This window comes from Echinops telfairi, unplaced genomic scaffold, assembly GCF_000313985.2.
Source record: "Echinops telfairi isolate 266 unplaced genomic scaffold, ASM31398v2 ScPeMD7_12;HRSCAF=54, whole genome shotgun sequence".
NCBI classification, from domain to species: domain Eukaryota; kingdom Metazoa; phylum Chordata; class Mammalia; order Afrosoricida; family Tenrecidae; genus Echinops; species Echinops telfairi.
Window position 1 is genome coordinate 9,126,527 of NW_022103909.1, and position 12,434 is coordinate 9,138,960.

General features: G+C 40.2%; 1 protein-coding gene and 1 non-coding gene across 2 annotated transcripts in view; both read left to right on the forward strand.

Moving 5' to 3' along the window:
• Positions 1-12,434, forward strand: part of DBX2 (developing brain homeobox 2) — a gene marked incomplete at its 5' end in the record, with an annotated part of 49,507 nt that overhangs the window by 13,817 nt on the left and 23,256 nt on the right. The window contains one exon of the mRNA XM_045287237.1: positions 10,545-10,640. Within this exon, the coding sequence (XP_045143172.1) occupies positions 10,545-10,640 (96 nt within the window). The remainder of the gene's footprint in view (positions 1-10,544; positions 10,641-12,434) is intronic.
• LOC115868581 lies at positions 4,572-4,700 on the forward strand. The gene has a single exon (XR_004045678.1). It is a non-coding gene; the product is annotated as a small nucleolar RNA SNORA25 (small nucleolar RNA).

Below are 12,434 nucleotides of genomic sequence, written 5' to 3' on the forward strand. Positions count from 1 at the left end.
AAAAAAAGGTCCCGGTTAGAGTAGGAGAAAAATGTGGAACAAAACGGAATATGACAAAAAGATAGCTGGTTTACAGGTGTGATAGTGACTGGTCAAAGCCCTCAGAGTACAGTACAACGGTTAGCCCAACAGTGGACAAGTCTACCAGGGAAGCAGTAGTGGAGTAGGAGCATAGTCTACACACCTGTGAATAATCAACCATTTAAGATCTAAAGGGCAGCATTTACTCAAGGACACAGTTTAGAAGGTTGGGAAAGAAGAGAGGATGGCAACAGGAAACACAGGGAAGAAGTGAGATAAGTGAGGGTGTGGTGAAGGGATTACACTGGATGAGATGGGAAAAAGTCTGAATTGTTGCGTGTAAAACTCATCATTGGTTTTCTTAACCAAAACTTAATTCATAATAAAACGTTTTTTTCCCTTTAAGTTTGTAGAAATTTTCCATTATCTCTCAATTCCATTTTTTCTGCAAAGCATTTGAAGCCTCACTCCTATTATTAATTGAATAATCCTAAAAATTTACCGTTAACCATTCTACTACTAACCCAAAGGTTTGTGTTTTACACCCACTATTGAGTAAGCAGAAGCAAAGACCTGGCCATCTACTGCCATAGAGTGGCCCAGTGGGTCAATTCGACATTGCCTTCTAAGATCACGGAGGCCACTCAGTGACACGCGACACCGACTTTATATACCCTCACTCAACCTTATTTCATTTTGAGAGGAGAACAGATATTAGGATCAGCATTTGACTTTCAAGAATGGCCCTTGATAAAATAGAGCTACTGTGGATGACTTCCTCCAAGAGCAAAATATTAGAAACAGGGGTGTTGGTAATTAGGAAACCCTCTCCAAACGTAGTGGATTTAAAGAACCATTTATCGTGTTTTTCTCAAAGCCGTTTGGATTGATTGGGGTCTGCTGGGTGGTTCTTTTGCAGTTACAGTAGGCCACCAGTCGGAGCTTTCATCATCTGAAGCCTTGACTGTACAGGATGCGCTCACACGACCGGCAATTGAGACTGGTTGTTTTCTGGGTTATCAACTGGAGGTGTTCATGGTACCATCCCAGTGTCTTGGGCTTCCAGTCTGGGAGCTAAATTCTGAAAGGGTGACTCCCAAGGAAAAGTATTCCAAGAAATCCAGGTAGTAGCTGGGCTGTTCATGACATATTTCTGACATTTCCAAAATAGCACATCTGTCATTTCCCTTCGTCAAACAAGTCTCTGAGACCATCCCAAATTTAGAGTAAGGAGAAATAGATCCCACCACTCAATGAGAGAGGACACTTGGTTATGTAGTTGGTTAAGCATTGGACAGCTAACCACAAGGTCAGCAGTTCGAAACTGCCAGCTGCCCTATGGGAGTAAAGGGAGTTTCCTTAGGTAACAGCTTGCAACACCCTTTGTCTTGGCAAGAGATAAAAGGAGGGAGAAGTGAACCAAAAGGGAGAGACTTCCTATTAAGAAGAAAGAAGAGCTGGGGGTGTAGTGCATCCTTCTATCCTGGGGTCCTTGCACTGTGACCCTCCTGCCCACAAGAGATGATGGAGCAGTGGTTCTCAACCTTTCTAATGCTGCGACCCTTTAATACAGTTCCTCATGTTGTGATGACCCCCCAACCGTTAAATTATTTTCATTGCTACTTCATAGCTGTAATTTTGCTACTGTTATGAATTGGGCAACTCCTGTGAAAGGATCGTTTGACCCCCAAAGAGGTCGCGACCCACAGGTTGAGAACTGCTGTGATAGGCTAAGCCATAGATGCCCCAGGCCTTCCCAACCTACAGATGCTGAAAGAAGACAAGGGCCTGTCTCCATAGCCCACAGAGAGGGAAACCTCCCCTGAAAGCTAGCACACTGAGTTTGGACCTATGGCCTCTTGATCTGTGAGAGAACATGTTTTCATTTATCCAAGCCACCATTTGTAGTCTTTCTGTTATAGCACAAGATAGAGATAACTAAGAGTTCCTTTGACTATTTAATACTAGTTTAACCTTTAAGACCTTCACTCTATCAACTCCATATAATCTAACTACATTGCGTAATATCCCCCAGTTTGGCCTTGGCCCAGCCATCAGGCTAGTCTCCTTAACACGCCCTTCCTTCCTGCCAGTGGTACGGATCATCACCTGCTTTCCTTTGCTCCTGCAGCCTTTCTTGCCAGAAATACCTTTATTTCTCCTTTTTTTGTTTTGCTATTCTAGTCCTTCCAAACCAAGACCCAGATTAAGATTTTTCGCCTGCTGCAGGCCTTCCTGGAGTGATGGCTGTATGTTGGGTACTACAAGGTCTGTGGCTGCTTGCGAGAGAAAGATGAGACTTTCTCTCAGCCTACACTTGATTAATCTCCTTTTCTCAACTGGGTTTTCAATTCTTTACCATTGGCTAAAGTCATGACCCTATCAAGAGAATGACCTTATACCCCAGGGAGATGATTGATAATGTTCTCTAACATAAAATGATAATGATGTCTCTAATGGGTACTATATAGATATATACCATAGATATGTGAATGGATTTTTTTCTAATGGGAACCATATATATACCATAGATATATGAATGGATTTGGGGTTTGCACTTAATTGTAGCCCCAATAAGAATTAGTTCTTTTGACATGAGCCTGATTGGTAAGCAGCCTTCATTGAAGATAGGAGTACTAGAGCAAAATGTGACAAAGAAACTAGAGCAGTGGTTCTCAACCTTCATAATGCTGTGACCCTTTAATGTAGTTCCTCATGTTGTGATGACCCCTCAACCATAAAATTATTTTTGTTGCTACTTCATCACTGTAATTTTGCTACTGCTATGAATCGGGCGACCCCTGTGAAAGAGTTGTTCGACCCCCAAAGGGGTCGCAACCCACAGGTTGAGAACCGTTGAACTAGATGGTGCCCTGATGTCAGAAGGTAGAACCTCTGAGGTCTTAAAGACTTGTTTTCAAATAAGCAGCCATCTAAGAGAGGCATCAACTAAGTACACATGGAAGAGGCACATCAGGCCATGTGGTCGAAGGATTGTAAATGATATACCATATACACTTGTGTATAAGCCAAGTTTTTCAGCACATTTTTATGCTGCTTTTGTGGTAAAATTAGGTGCCTCGGCAGATATTCGGGTCAGCTTATACGCGAGTGTATAGGTAATCCAAATTCAAAGGAGGGAATGGTATCAGCACTTAAATTGTACGCTCCTGGTTTGCGAAAGGCTATGGATGACAGTGGAAGCCCCAAATCCATTTTCCGGTTCTATACATAGATTAAACCTCCAATAATTTCCTTCTGATCGTAGTCTAGGGATGTGAATAGCCTGGTTATTAGACAGAGACCATTGCTATTAGGTAGAGACAATTGTAGTAGATACATCAGGTTAAAATATAGCATCTAACTTGATCTCCCTTTTGACCCATTTATCACTAAAAAAGCAAAAGAAGAGAAGGGGAAGTCCATGTGGATGAAGTCCCCAGTGAATCCCTTTGAACACAGACAGGGACAGAGGAGCCTTGCTCGCTCATACAGAGTACATTGGAAAGTGGATTATGACAGATGCAGTTAGGTTAAAATCGAACACCCTATCGTTTGATCTCCCTTTTGACCCATTTGAAAGTTGTTCTAGTTTTAAGTATTTTCTGTTTTTTATTCTTTTCAGTTGGATGTTTCTCTATTTTGTTTTGTTACTGTTTGCTTTTTTGACTTTTTAATTTTTGCTTTGTTTGTTTTTCATGATATGAAATCCAGGATGCATGTATAGAGACTTTAACTGGATTTAACTGTTGCTTGAGGGTATAGCAGGGGAGGCTGGAGGGGGGCGGGGAATGGGGAGCTAATAACAAGGACTATAAGAGAAAAGAAAAATTTCTAAAATTTATTGTGGTAATGACTATACAACTCTTCTTGAAATAATTGAACTATTGTAGGATATTGGGATCTTGTCCCCAATGCTGTTTATAAAAATCAATAAGTATAAAAAAATTACAGCCTCAGCAACCCAGAGACAGTTGTACTCTGTCCCAACTGACTCTATGCCAATATTTTCAGTATTTTACTAGAAAATCTCCCATTTTACATCTTTTCATATGTTGTCTTATAGCTTATCACAAATTATAATATTAATGGTGATAACAAAGACCAATATTTATCATTCCTGGATGGCAAAAATAGTTTGTCTTGGGCTATTATTCATTGGGCTGTGATCTCCGAGGTCCACAGTTCGAAACCACCAGTGACTCTTGCATGAGAAAGATTAGGCTTTTTACTCCCATAAACAGTTAACAGTCTCAGAAACTCGCGGGCAGTTCTACCCTGTTTTGTAGGGTCACTATGAGTTTATAGGGTCACTATACATCGACTTGATGGTAATGAGTTTGGTTTGAAGTCACCCAAAGGTTGGCACCTTGAATCCACTTAGAGGAGCTGTGGAAGGACAATCTACGTCCCTATGGCCATGGAAAATCCTATGGAGTGCTAGGCTTCTCTGATATGTATGGCTTTTCTGTGCTGATGGCAACAGGTTTGGTTTTACCAGGTATCAGTCATTGTTTCAGCTACACATTATAATTGAAAAATGCGATGCCAGGTCATTTCAAAGAGGGCTTGTGGAACTGAGACCAAGAGCTCTTAACGCAGTGGCCAAAGATTAAGATTCTCCACGGGATCCCATCGTCACTCCATAGTGCCATGTTTTCTCCTGTGGAGATACACGATTGAAAACAAACAAACTGTGCTAGTGGACCTCTTCCCAAGCAGCATGATTGAATTAGACTGGGGTGGGTGGCCTGTGGGTTACCCGTTGGACTACTAATCAAATGGTTAGCCTTCGAACGAAGCCACCAGCTGCTCCCTGGGGAAGCAAGAAGACTGTCTGCTCGAATAAGGATTGACAGCCTGGGAAACCCGACGGAGCAGTTCTACTTTGTTCCACAGGGTTACAATTTGTTGGAATCAGCTCGATGGTGGTGGGTTTGGGTTTGAACCTCCAACTCAACTCATCTTATTGCCATTGAGTTAATTCCAAGTCACAGTGACCCCATAGGACAGAGCAGAACGTCCTGAGTAGGTTTCCAAAACTAAGTCTTTCTGGAAAGAGAAAACCTCGTCTTTCTCCCGAGGAGTGCCTGGGGATTTTGAACTGCTGAATTCATGGTTAGCGGCCCAATGACGCCATCGGGACTCTTTGAAAAGCACCTTATGTGATTCGAATGTGTATTCTGGTTTGAGAATTACTGGGAAACACAAACTATGAGTTTTTAATAGATCCTATCTATTTCTTGTGCAGTGGATGGTGTTTGACAACATAGAGTTGGGTATTGTTTCTCTGACCATCAGATTTAAATCTGCAAAGTAAGGCTCATTAAAATGTGAATTCTTCAGGAAGAGAAGCAACCCTCTCTCATCTGGGTAGTCACAGCACATCGTGCAGTACTGGGCACTTGATAGATGTGCAGTAAGTCTGACTTGCACTGCATTAAAGGACAGATGCAAACAAGTAGGCACTGTGCTTGATTTACCTTCTCTTGAGCTGTAGCAAATCAAGACCTTTGTTTTTCTGTCTTTGACATATTCTTGAGACCAAAATGATGATTTTTGTTGTTTTCTGGTGAGCAGAAAGGTAAAGGACGACTTTACCCAACTTGCTTTTCCTTGGATCTCATAAATGAAAATAAAGCAAAATGCAAAATAAAAGAAATCAAACCCTACTGGATTATTGATATTTCTTAGGTTCAACTACTCAATACAGGCAATTATCATTCATCAAAGTCACATATTTGTGACCATATAAGTGGGATTTTAAAAGTTCCCAGAAAAATGGAATAAGACAATGGATTTTTTTCCCCCCGAAACTTTTGAAGCCCTCTCATGTTATTTTCAGATCAGAAGTGTAGGCTTACTTATTTCCTGGCTCACGAAAGAGGTTATTAAGACCATCGCTGGGCACTATTTAACTCCCTGTTCCTCTTCTGCAATGTATTTTTGAAAAAACCCTGACTCAGGCTGCTAAGAATCGTTCCCACTTCTCCTTACCTTCCTGAAAACATGCACAGCATTGTGATGGGCTCCTGAAATTTATTTAAAAATGTATGCATGGTCTTTAGTACTTTTGCTCTGACAGAGCAACTCACGTCAGTCAGTGCCAGAGTTCACCTTGGCAAGGAAGAGAATGTGGTTTTACCTCTATTCAGTTACCCGCTTTCTTTCCTATCAGTAAAAAGAATAAAAATTTAAAAAAAAATCAAAGTGTTGCTTCCTAGACAACAGAATTTTGAAAATAATTTCTCTGTCAGCAAACTTGTAACCAACCTTGACTTTGGGGTTAGTTAAAGCACAGAACTACCTAGTTAGTTAAGTTAAAAATTACCAGGCATGTCCACCATTAAGTTGGCTACACTTTTCCATATTAACTAAATATTCCAATTAATTAATGGATACTTTGGTTCTGTGTCTTCAGATAAGTCAAAACAGCCTACAAAGAGGAGAAAAGTCCATGAAGTTTTCTGTGAATACGTGAACTTTAGTCATTTGGATTCAGACAGGCTTCAGTTTAGTCCCCAAACTGTTAAGGAATGTATTTAAAGCTTGCTGTAGCTCCCCAAAGAAACTTGAACACTAGACTTGTTGGAAGTGTACACAATTCGGAGTATCCTGAAGAATTATACCAGTGGAACTTCATGCCCTGTAGAACCTGGTGTGTGTGTGTGTGTGTGTGTGTGTGTGTGTGTGTGTGTGTGTGTGTATGTGTTTGTGTTTTCACGCGGGAAAGGCCATTTGGTTTTCTTGGGAGATGGATCCCCTTTCTGGCATCCATCTCTTACTGACAAACTGGCTAAGACTCTGCATCCTCCTCCTTATAGCTAATAATGGAATTTTATACTAAAATTTTTATTATTTCTCTGGTCTTTTCATTAAAAATATAAGTTTGCCGAAAGCAGTCATAAACCCAGTACAGATGCATGCTCATTTGATGTCAGAACATTAAATCATGTGTGATTTAAACATATAGCGAGTCCAGTGCCTGACTTAAAGTAGGAATTTCCTGAACACTGCTACTACTGTAAACCATTCTTGTTCAGTAAGCCTCCGCCATCCTAGATGACGTGGTAACTGCTCCTGGACAGCATCAATGGTAGTGAAATGTTCATCTCCTCAGATGCAATTGCTTTGGTTTTTTTCTCCCAGAGCATCTTCAGATTGCTCTTAACGGATTAAAAAAGTTTTAACATATTTGTCAACTTGTCACTTTCTTTTTTTAAATCACACTTGAGTTACCTCTTGGGTTGATTGCTTTAGGAACTATCTTATTTTTAAGTGTTTCAAAATTATATATATATATATTGCATTGTATGATTTTAAATGGTTAATTTCTAAAGCTTTCTATTGCAGTCACATGCTCAGCTGGCTTAACATTTAATTTGTGTCAAAGTAAAAGCATGTTAAAAAAAAAGCACTTAATTAGAATTTCACAGCCATTTCCACATAACCCCGCTTAAACAAGGTATATTTATCTATGGCAGTCAGGAATTGACTAATCTGTGTAAATATATGTCTCAAAAGTGGTGATTTAGGATGGTGACGAGAAGCCACACAATACAACGGTAAGCTTGGTCATGCCTCATTCTGTGAAAGTCAATTCTTGAGCAAAAACAAGAGTTGTTACTGTAGACAGTCTGTCATCTTGATAGCCGCAGTACTATATTCAGACAGGGTAATATCTAGCGCTGTGGATTTAATTTTCAATTGTTTAATAAATACTACTGTTCAGGCTAAATTTGACATTAAGATCATACATCTTGAAACTTTGTTTAACATAAAGGAGTTTATATTTGATTGCTTATCTCAAATGAACCATTTTTTAAAGAGTTAACACGATATACCCCGCAACATTTAAAACTGTGGGATTAGACTATTTGAGAAACATTTTGGCTACATAGGAAATTTGTAATTTATACATATCCTACATCATTATTTTAATGGTCTTACAAGTACACTATCATATTTTTTATATTCCAGATTTAGCAAAAAGTGTATCTCTAACAGTGTTTCCAGACACCTTGGTAAATGTTGAATTTTATTTAGATGTATGTAAATATGGGAGAGAGATGAAGCTTTCTACGTCCATAAAGCATTATATCTGGGAAATCCACAGGGACAGTTCCATCCTGCCTAGGTTCCATTTGAGTAGAATCACCTCGATGGCAGTGAATTTGGGCTTTAGGGTTTTTTTTAGTATGTAAATACAACACAGTTCCCCCCCCCACCTCCATTATTGAAATGGCAAATAACTCAGTAGCCATAACTTTGACATTGAAATAAGTTACTTCACAGAAATACTTGAGAGTAAACATAATAAAGCAATTTAGAAATATATTTTCATTTTTTCAATGTTAATATACCATAGACTAATTAATGCCATACTCTTGTAAATTTCACTTAAGATGTTAAATTCAAATGAAATTATTTATCACTTTTGTAATTTTTTGATAGTATTAGAACAATTTAGGATATCAATTAAATGTTTTGAAAAATTATTTCAGAATTTATGAACAGAGAAATAATCTTCTCATGACTGCTTAAAAACTTGTATTTTCAAAATAGCACTAAAACAGATCCTTTTCTTCAAAAATCCAGATACTAAAAACTAGAAAATATCAACATTTGACAACTTTCCATTTGGTATAGGAGGGAAAGTGCATTTATAATTAATTTAAAAATTTAAGGCATTAATACTCTGCAATAATATAAAAAAATTTTGATAGTATACTTTTGTTTGATATGTCTAGCAAAGGTATTGGTGAAAATGCACACTACTTAATGATGAATATGCAAGCCCGAAATTACAGTGTTGTTGAAAAGTCTATGTAGGCATATCAAATTAGTATTACTTTTATGTGATTAAGAGGAGAGATGTTGCCACATGAAGATGGCAAAAAGACAGTACAAAATCATTTCAAGACTTGCTCAAGATGTTAAGGCCATCTGTTCTAGAAAATACCATATTACAGGATATGTGGAGGGGCGTTAGGGAAAAGGTAAACTCCTGATTCTCATATTTTATTTTAGAAGAGCAGTACAATTTCCTATTTCTTAGATTCGAAGCTCATTTTTTAAAGTAGCTTTGTTGAGATATAATTAACATACAATTCAATAATGCAATCATTTTATGAAAGGTAGTGCATTCCTCTCCACAATCAACTCGGGAACATTTTCTTTCTTCTCGTATCCATTGCCCTTGACTCCTCATGGGCCCCCACACCTTCTATGCCCTCCCGTAATTATTAATCTTTGTCTTCATATATCCAACCATCCTGACTTCCCTACGCAGAAAAACATTCAGAACAAAGTCAAAAAGCAAAACCAAAAAAGGACCCAGCGCAATGGCCAAGCGAAACAGCAAAGCTCGATTGAAAAGACAGCAGAAAATGGTTTTTAAATGTAGCTCATTTCTTCACTGACTGAAAGCATGTTGAGGATTTAGAATGTGCCAGGAACTCTGCTGGGGATGCTCTGATCGTACTCATCTTCAGGAACTCTTGATTTACATTTATGTTGTAAGAGATTGAGTGTATTAACGGATACAAGGCATTTAAGGGATATTACCAAAGCCTGGAGGACAGTGAAGTCTCAATAAAGGAAGCTCTTAAAGTTCTGTACCACCCTTCACACTCTACTGGTATTTCATGACGGAGGCAAGGAGTTCAAGGGTTCGCTTAACTCCATTTATGAGTAGTGATAACTATTGAACATTTTATTAATAGTGTAGTTTCATAAATGAGCAGAGCAAAATGATGTAGCAACTCTGTAGACTATGAATACTAATGTTTCAGATGAACAAGATGAAATCTTCTGAGTTATTTGCATCCTCACATACTTTTAAGCATCACATGGAGTCAGAACTATGTTAGCAAAATGCCAACTTTGTTAGGGAGTTGCTCAGTAAAATAGCTATTTTACTTGTCCTGTATTTCAAAGTTCTTTCTGAAAAGAAGCAGCACAGTTAATATGACAATAGAATTCAAACACACAACATTCCGATTTTTCTTGGTCAGTATACTGTCTAGAGCTTGCTCTTTAATATAGTAGCCCCGACAAAGGGGCCTATTTAAACTGAAAATCTCAGGCGCATCGCCACAGTAGCCACATTTCAAGGGCTTTGGGTCCCAGGTGACTCCTCGATCCTCTGATGGACAGTGCGGCGATAGAACATTTCCATGGCCGGACTGAACAGGCCTGAGCTAGATTTTTAAGTAAAAGTATAGAGTTTGTATGTATGATGCTGACCCTGCTGAAAATGAGCTGGTAAATTTGGAGTTCGATCATTTGAGTTTTTCCACCACGTCCTCCAAGTCTTCATAAAATGAGTGGGGGCAAGCCCTTTGACGGCTAAAGACTGCCTTAAAATGGTTTTAATTTCGGTGGAAAAGTGGTCAGCAGTGAGCTAGGTAAACACCCAGCAATTGAAGGACTTGCGCAGAATGGCTTTTGGGAAATAGGAGTTTTGACAATCGTCTGAAAGGATGGGATAATCAGTGAGCCCATGCTTTATTTTCCTGCAGCGCCTTCGAAACCTTTCTTCTTGAGCGATCCCCCATTCTACTCAGCGTGCTGCGGTGGGTCCTGTCGGCGCCCTGCATCCCCCACTGCTTTTCCAAGTAAGTTTGTATGCTTCATCAGCAATGCCTCGGTTATTCTGTAAACCAAAGCAGCAGGATTTAATGTGCTCTGGAAAACTAATTGGTAATGCAATGGCAAGGAGCTAATTCCTCACTGAAAATCACAGCAATCCCATTCAGGAGGTTTCCAGAGATCGATCAAACCTTAGGACACTGCGCAATTGTGCAGGTCTCTAGTGGCATGGAAACCCGGCTGACACACCGCGGAGAGCGCCTTGTGTTCTCGCCCATCGAAAAGATCTCCCGAGGGACCCGGTTGGCTCTTTTTGCAGTGTGTAGCAGTACTTGTTTCAAGAAGAAAAGAAAGGAAGGCGAGAAATTGTGCTGTGTACAATTTCCATTCCGCTTAAAGTAGGACAGGGCAAGTGACTAGATGTCTATAGAAATACCTCCTCTTTACCATCTGGAAGAAAACCAACCAGAGCTATACAGTTTTATGAACTATTTCCAAGGGGAACTTTTCTCCAAACCTTTGAAAAGCAAAATGTTAATAGTTTGGGGGTCCGGGTGAGGATGACAACCCGTCAGCCATCTGTAGTGTGCCCCTCTGCCCCGCAGGACAGGGGATGGGGTGGGAATATATTCACATATGGGCAACAACTGACTAAAATTCACCTTGGTCTTGAGCGTTCTGGATCAGATAAGAAAATGGCAGCAGAGCATTTGAGTTTATGATAAAGACGTCCAGGGGAGAGTGCATTTCTTTGAACTGCCGGAGAGACAGCAGTGATTTATTCAGGTGCACAGCGCCCTGGGAGGGGACTCCTTCTAAAGGGCCCACTCGCACACAGTGGGATTCAGATCCCTGTCGCCTCAGTGCCTGCATTTCATGAATGTTTTGATAGGGCAGTTGCTTGACGGGATGATTCCTGACAAGTGAGGCAGCAAATGCTGGCCGCTTAATGAGCTGCGAGCTTCTGAGCGTCTCTTTAGGGGGCTGATACTTTCCCACAGAGCTGGGGCCCAGTCACAAAGGAGGACAGAACCGTGGCCAATCGGCACTTTCACTTGACTCATCCACACGCGACCTCACCACGATTTTTCACTGTGCAGATGAACTTTAGGAACCGTTTCACATGGACAAGCCTTGGGCAAGGGTCAGTTGCCCTTTTGTACGGTCATAAAGCCAGGCTCAGCGTCTCAGTCTTTTCTCCTGCCCACATTCCAAGTGAATTTCTGGACACCATTTAAAGCACTTGACTGAAAAATAAAGCAGTGAATGAAACGGACTTTTATAGACTCATTGTAGCTCATCTTCCCATATAACCCTGTGCACCTGAAAGGGGATTTAGTGGATGAGCTGAGTATACACAGGGACTCGCTGAATACATCGGGCCCCTTAGCCACTGTGGGGATTCTTTATCGACCAGGACTCACACACTACGATTTTGGAAGTGACCTATTAATTGTCCATTTAACTAGAATGTAGTGAATTCACATAGAAAAATAGAAACCATGACTAAACCCTTTACTCGCTCCTTCAAGGTGGTCTCCCAGGAGGGCAATTGAAACCTCTTGTGCAAATTAAGGCAACATTTATCACCATACTTTAGGGTGTCAGGGAAAGGTTGCTGGAGGAAAGATGGAAACCCCAAATTCCTGATACCTTATCACAGTGACATTTGTGTAGAATTATACTTCGGTGTTGAATTTCAAGGGGGTGGGGAGATTAAAAGGGAACCCACACTTAATTTCAGCTATTTCAACCTCGTGATACGGTCTTTTTGTCTGTAGAAAATCTCAGACACTGCACTTGAGGTAAGTGGAAATGAA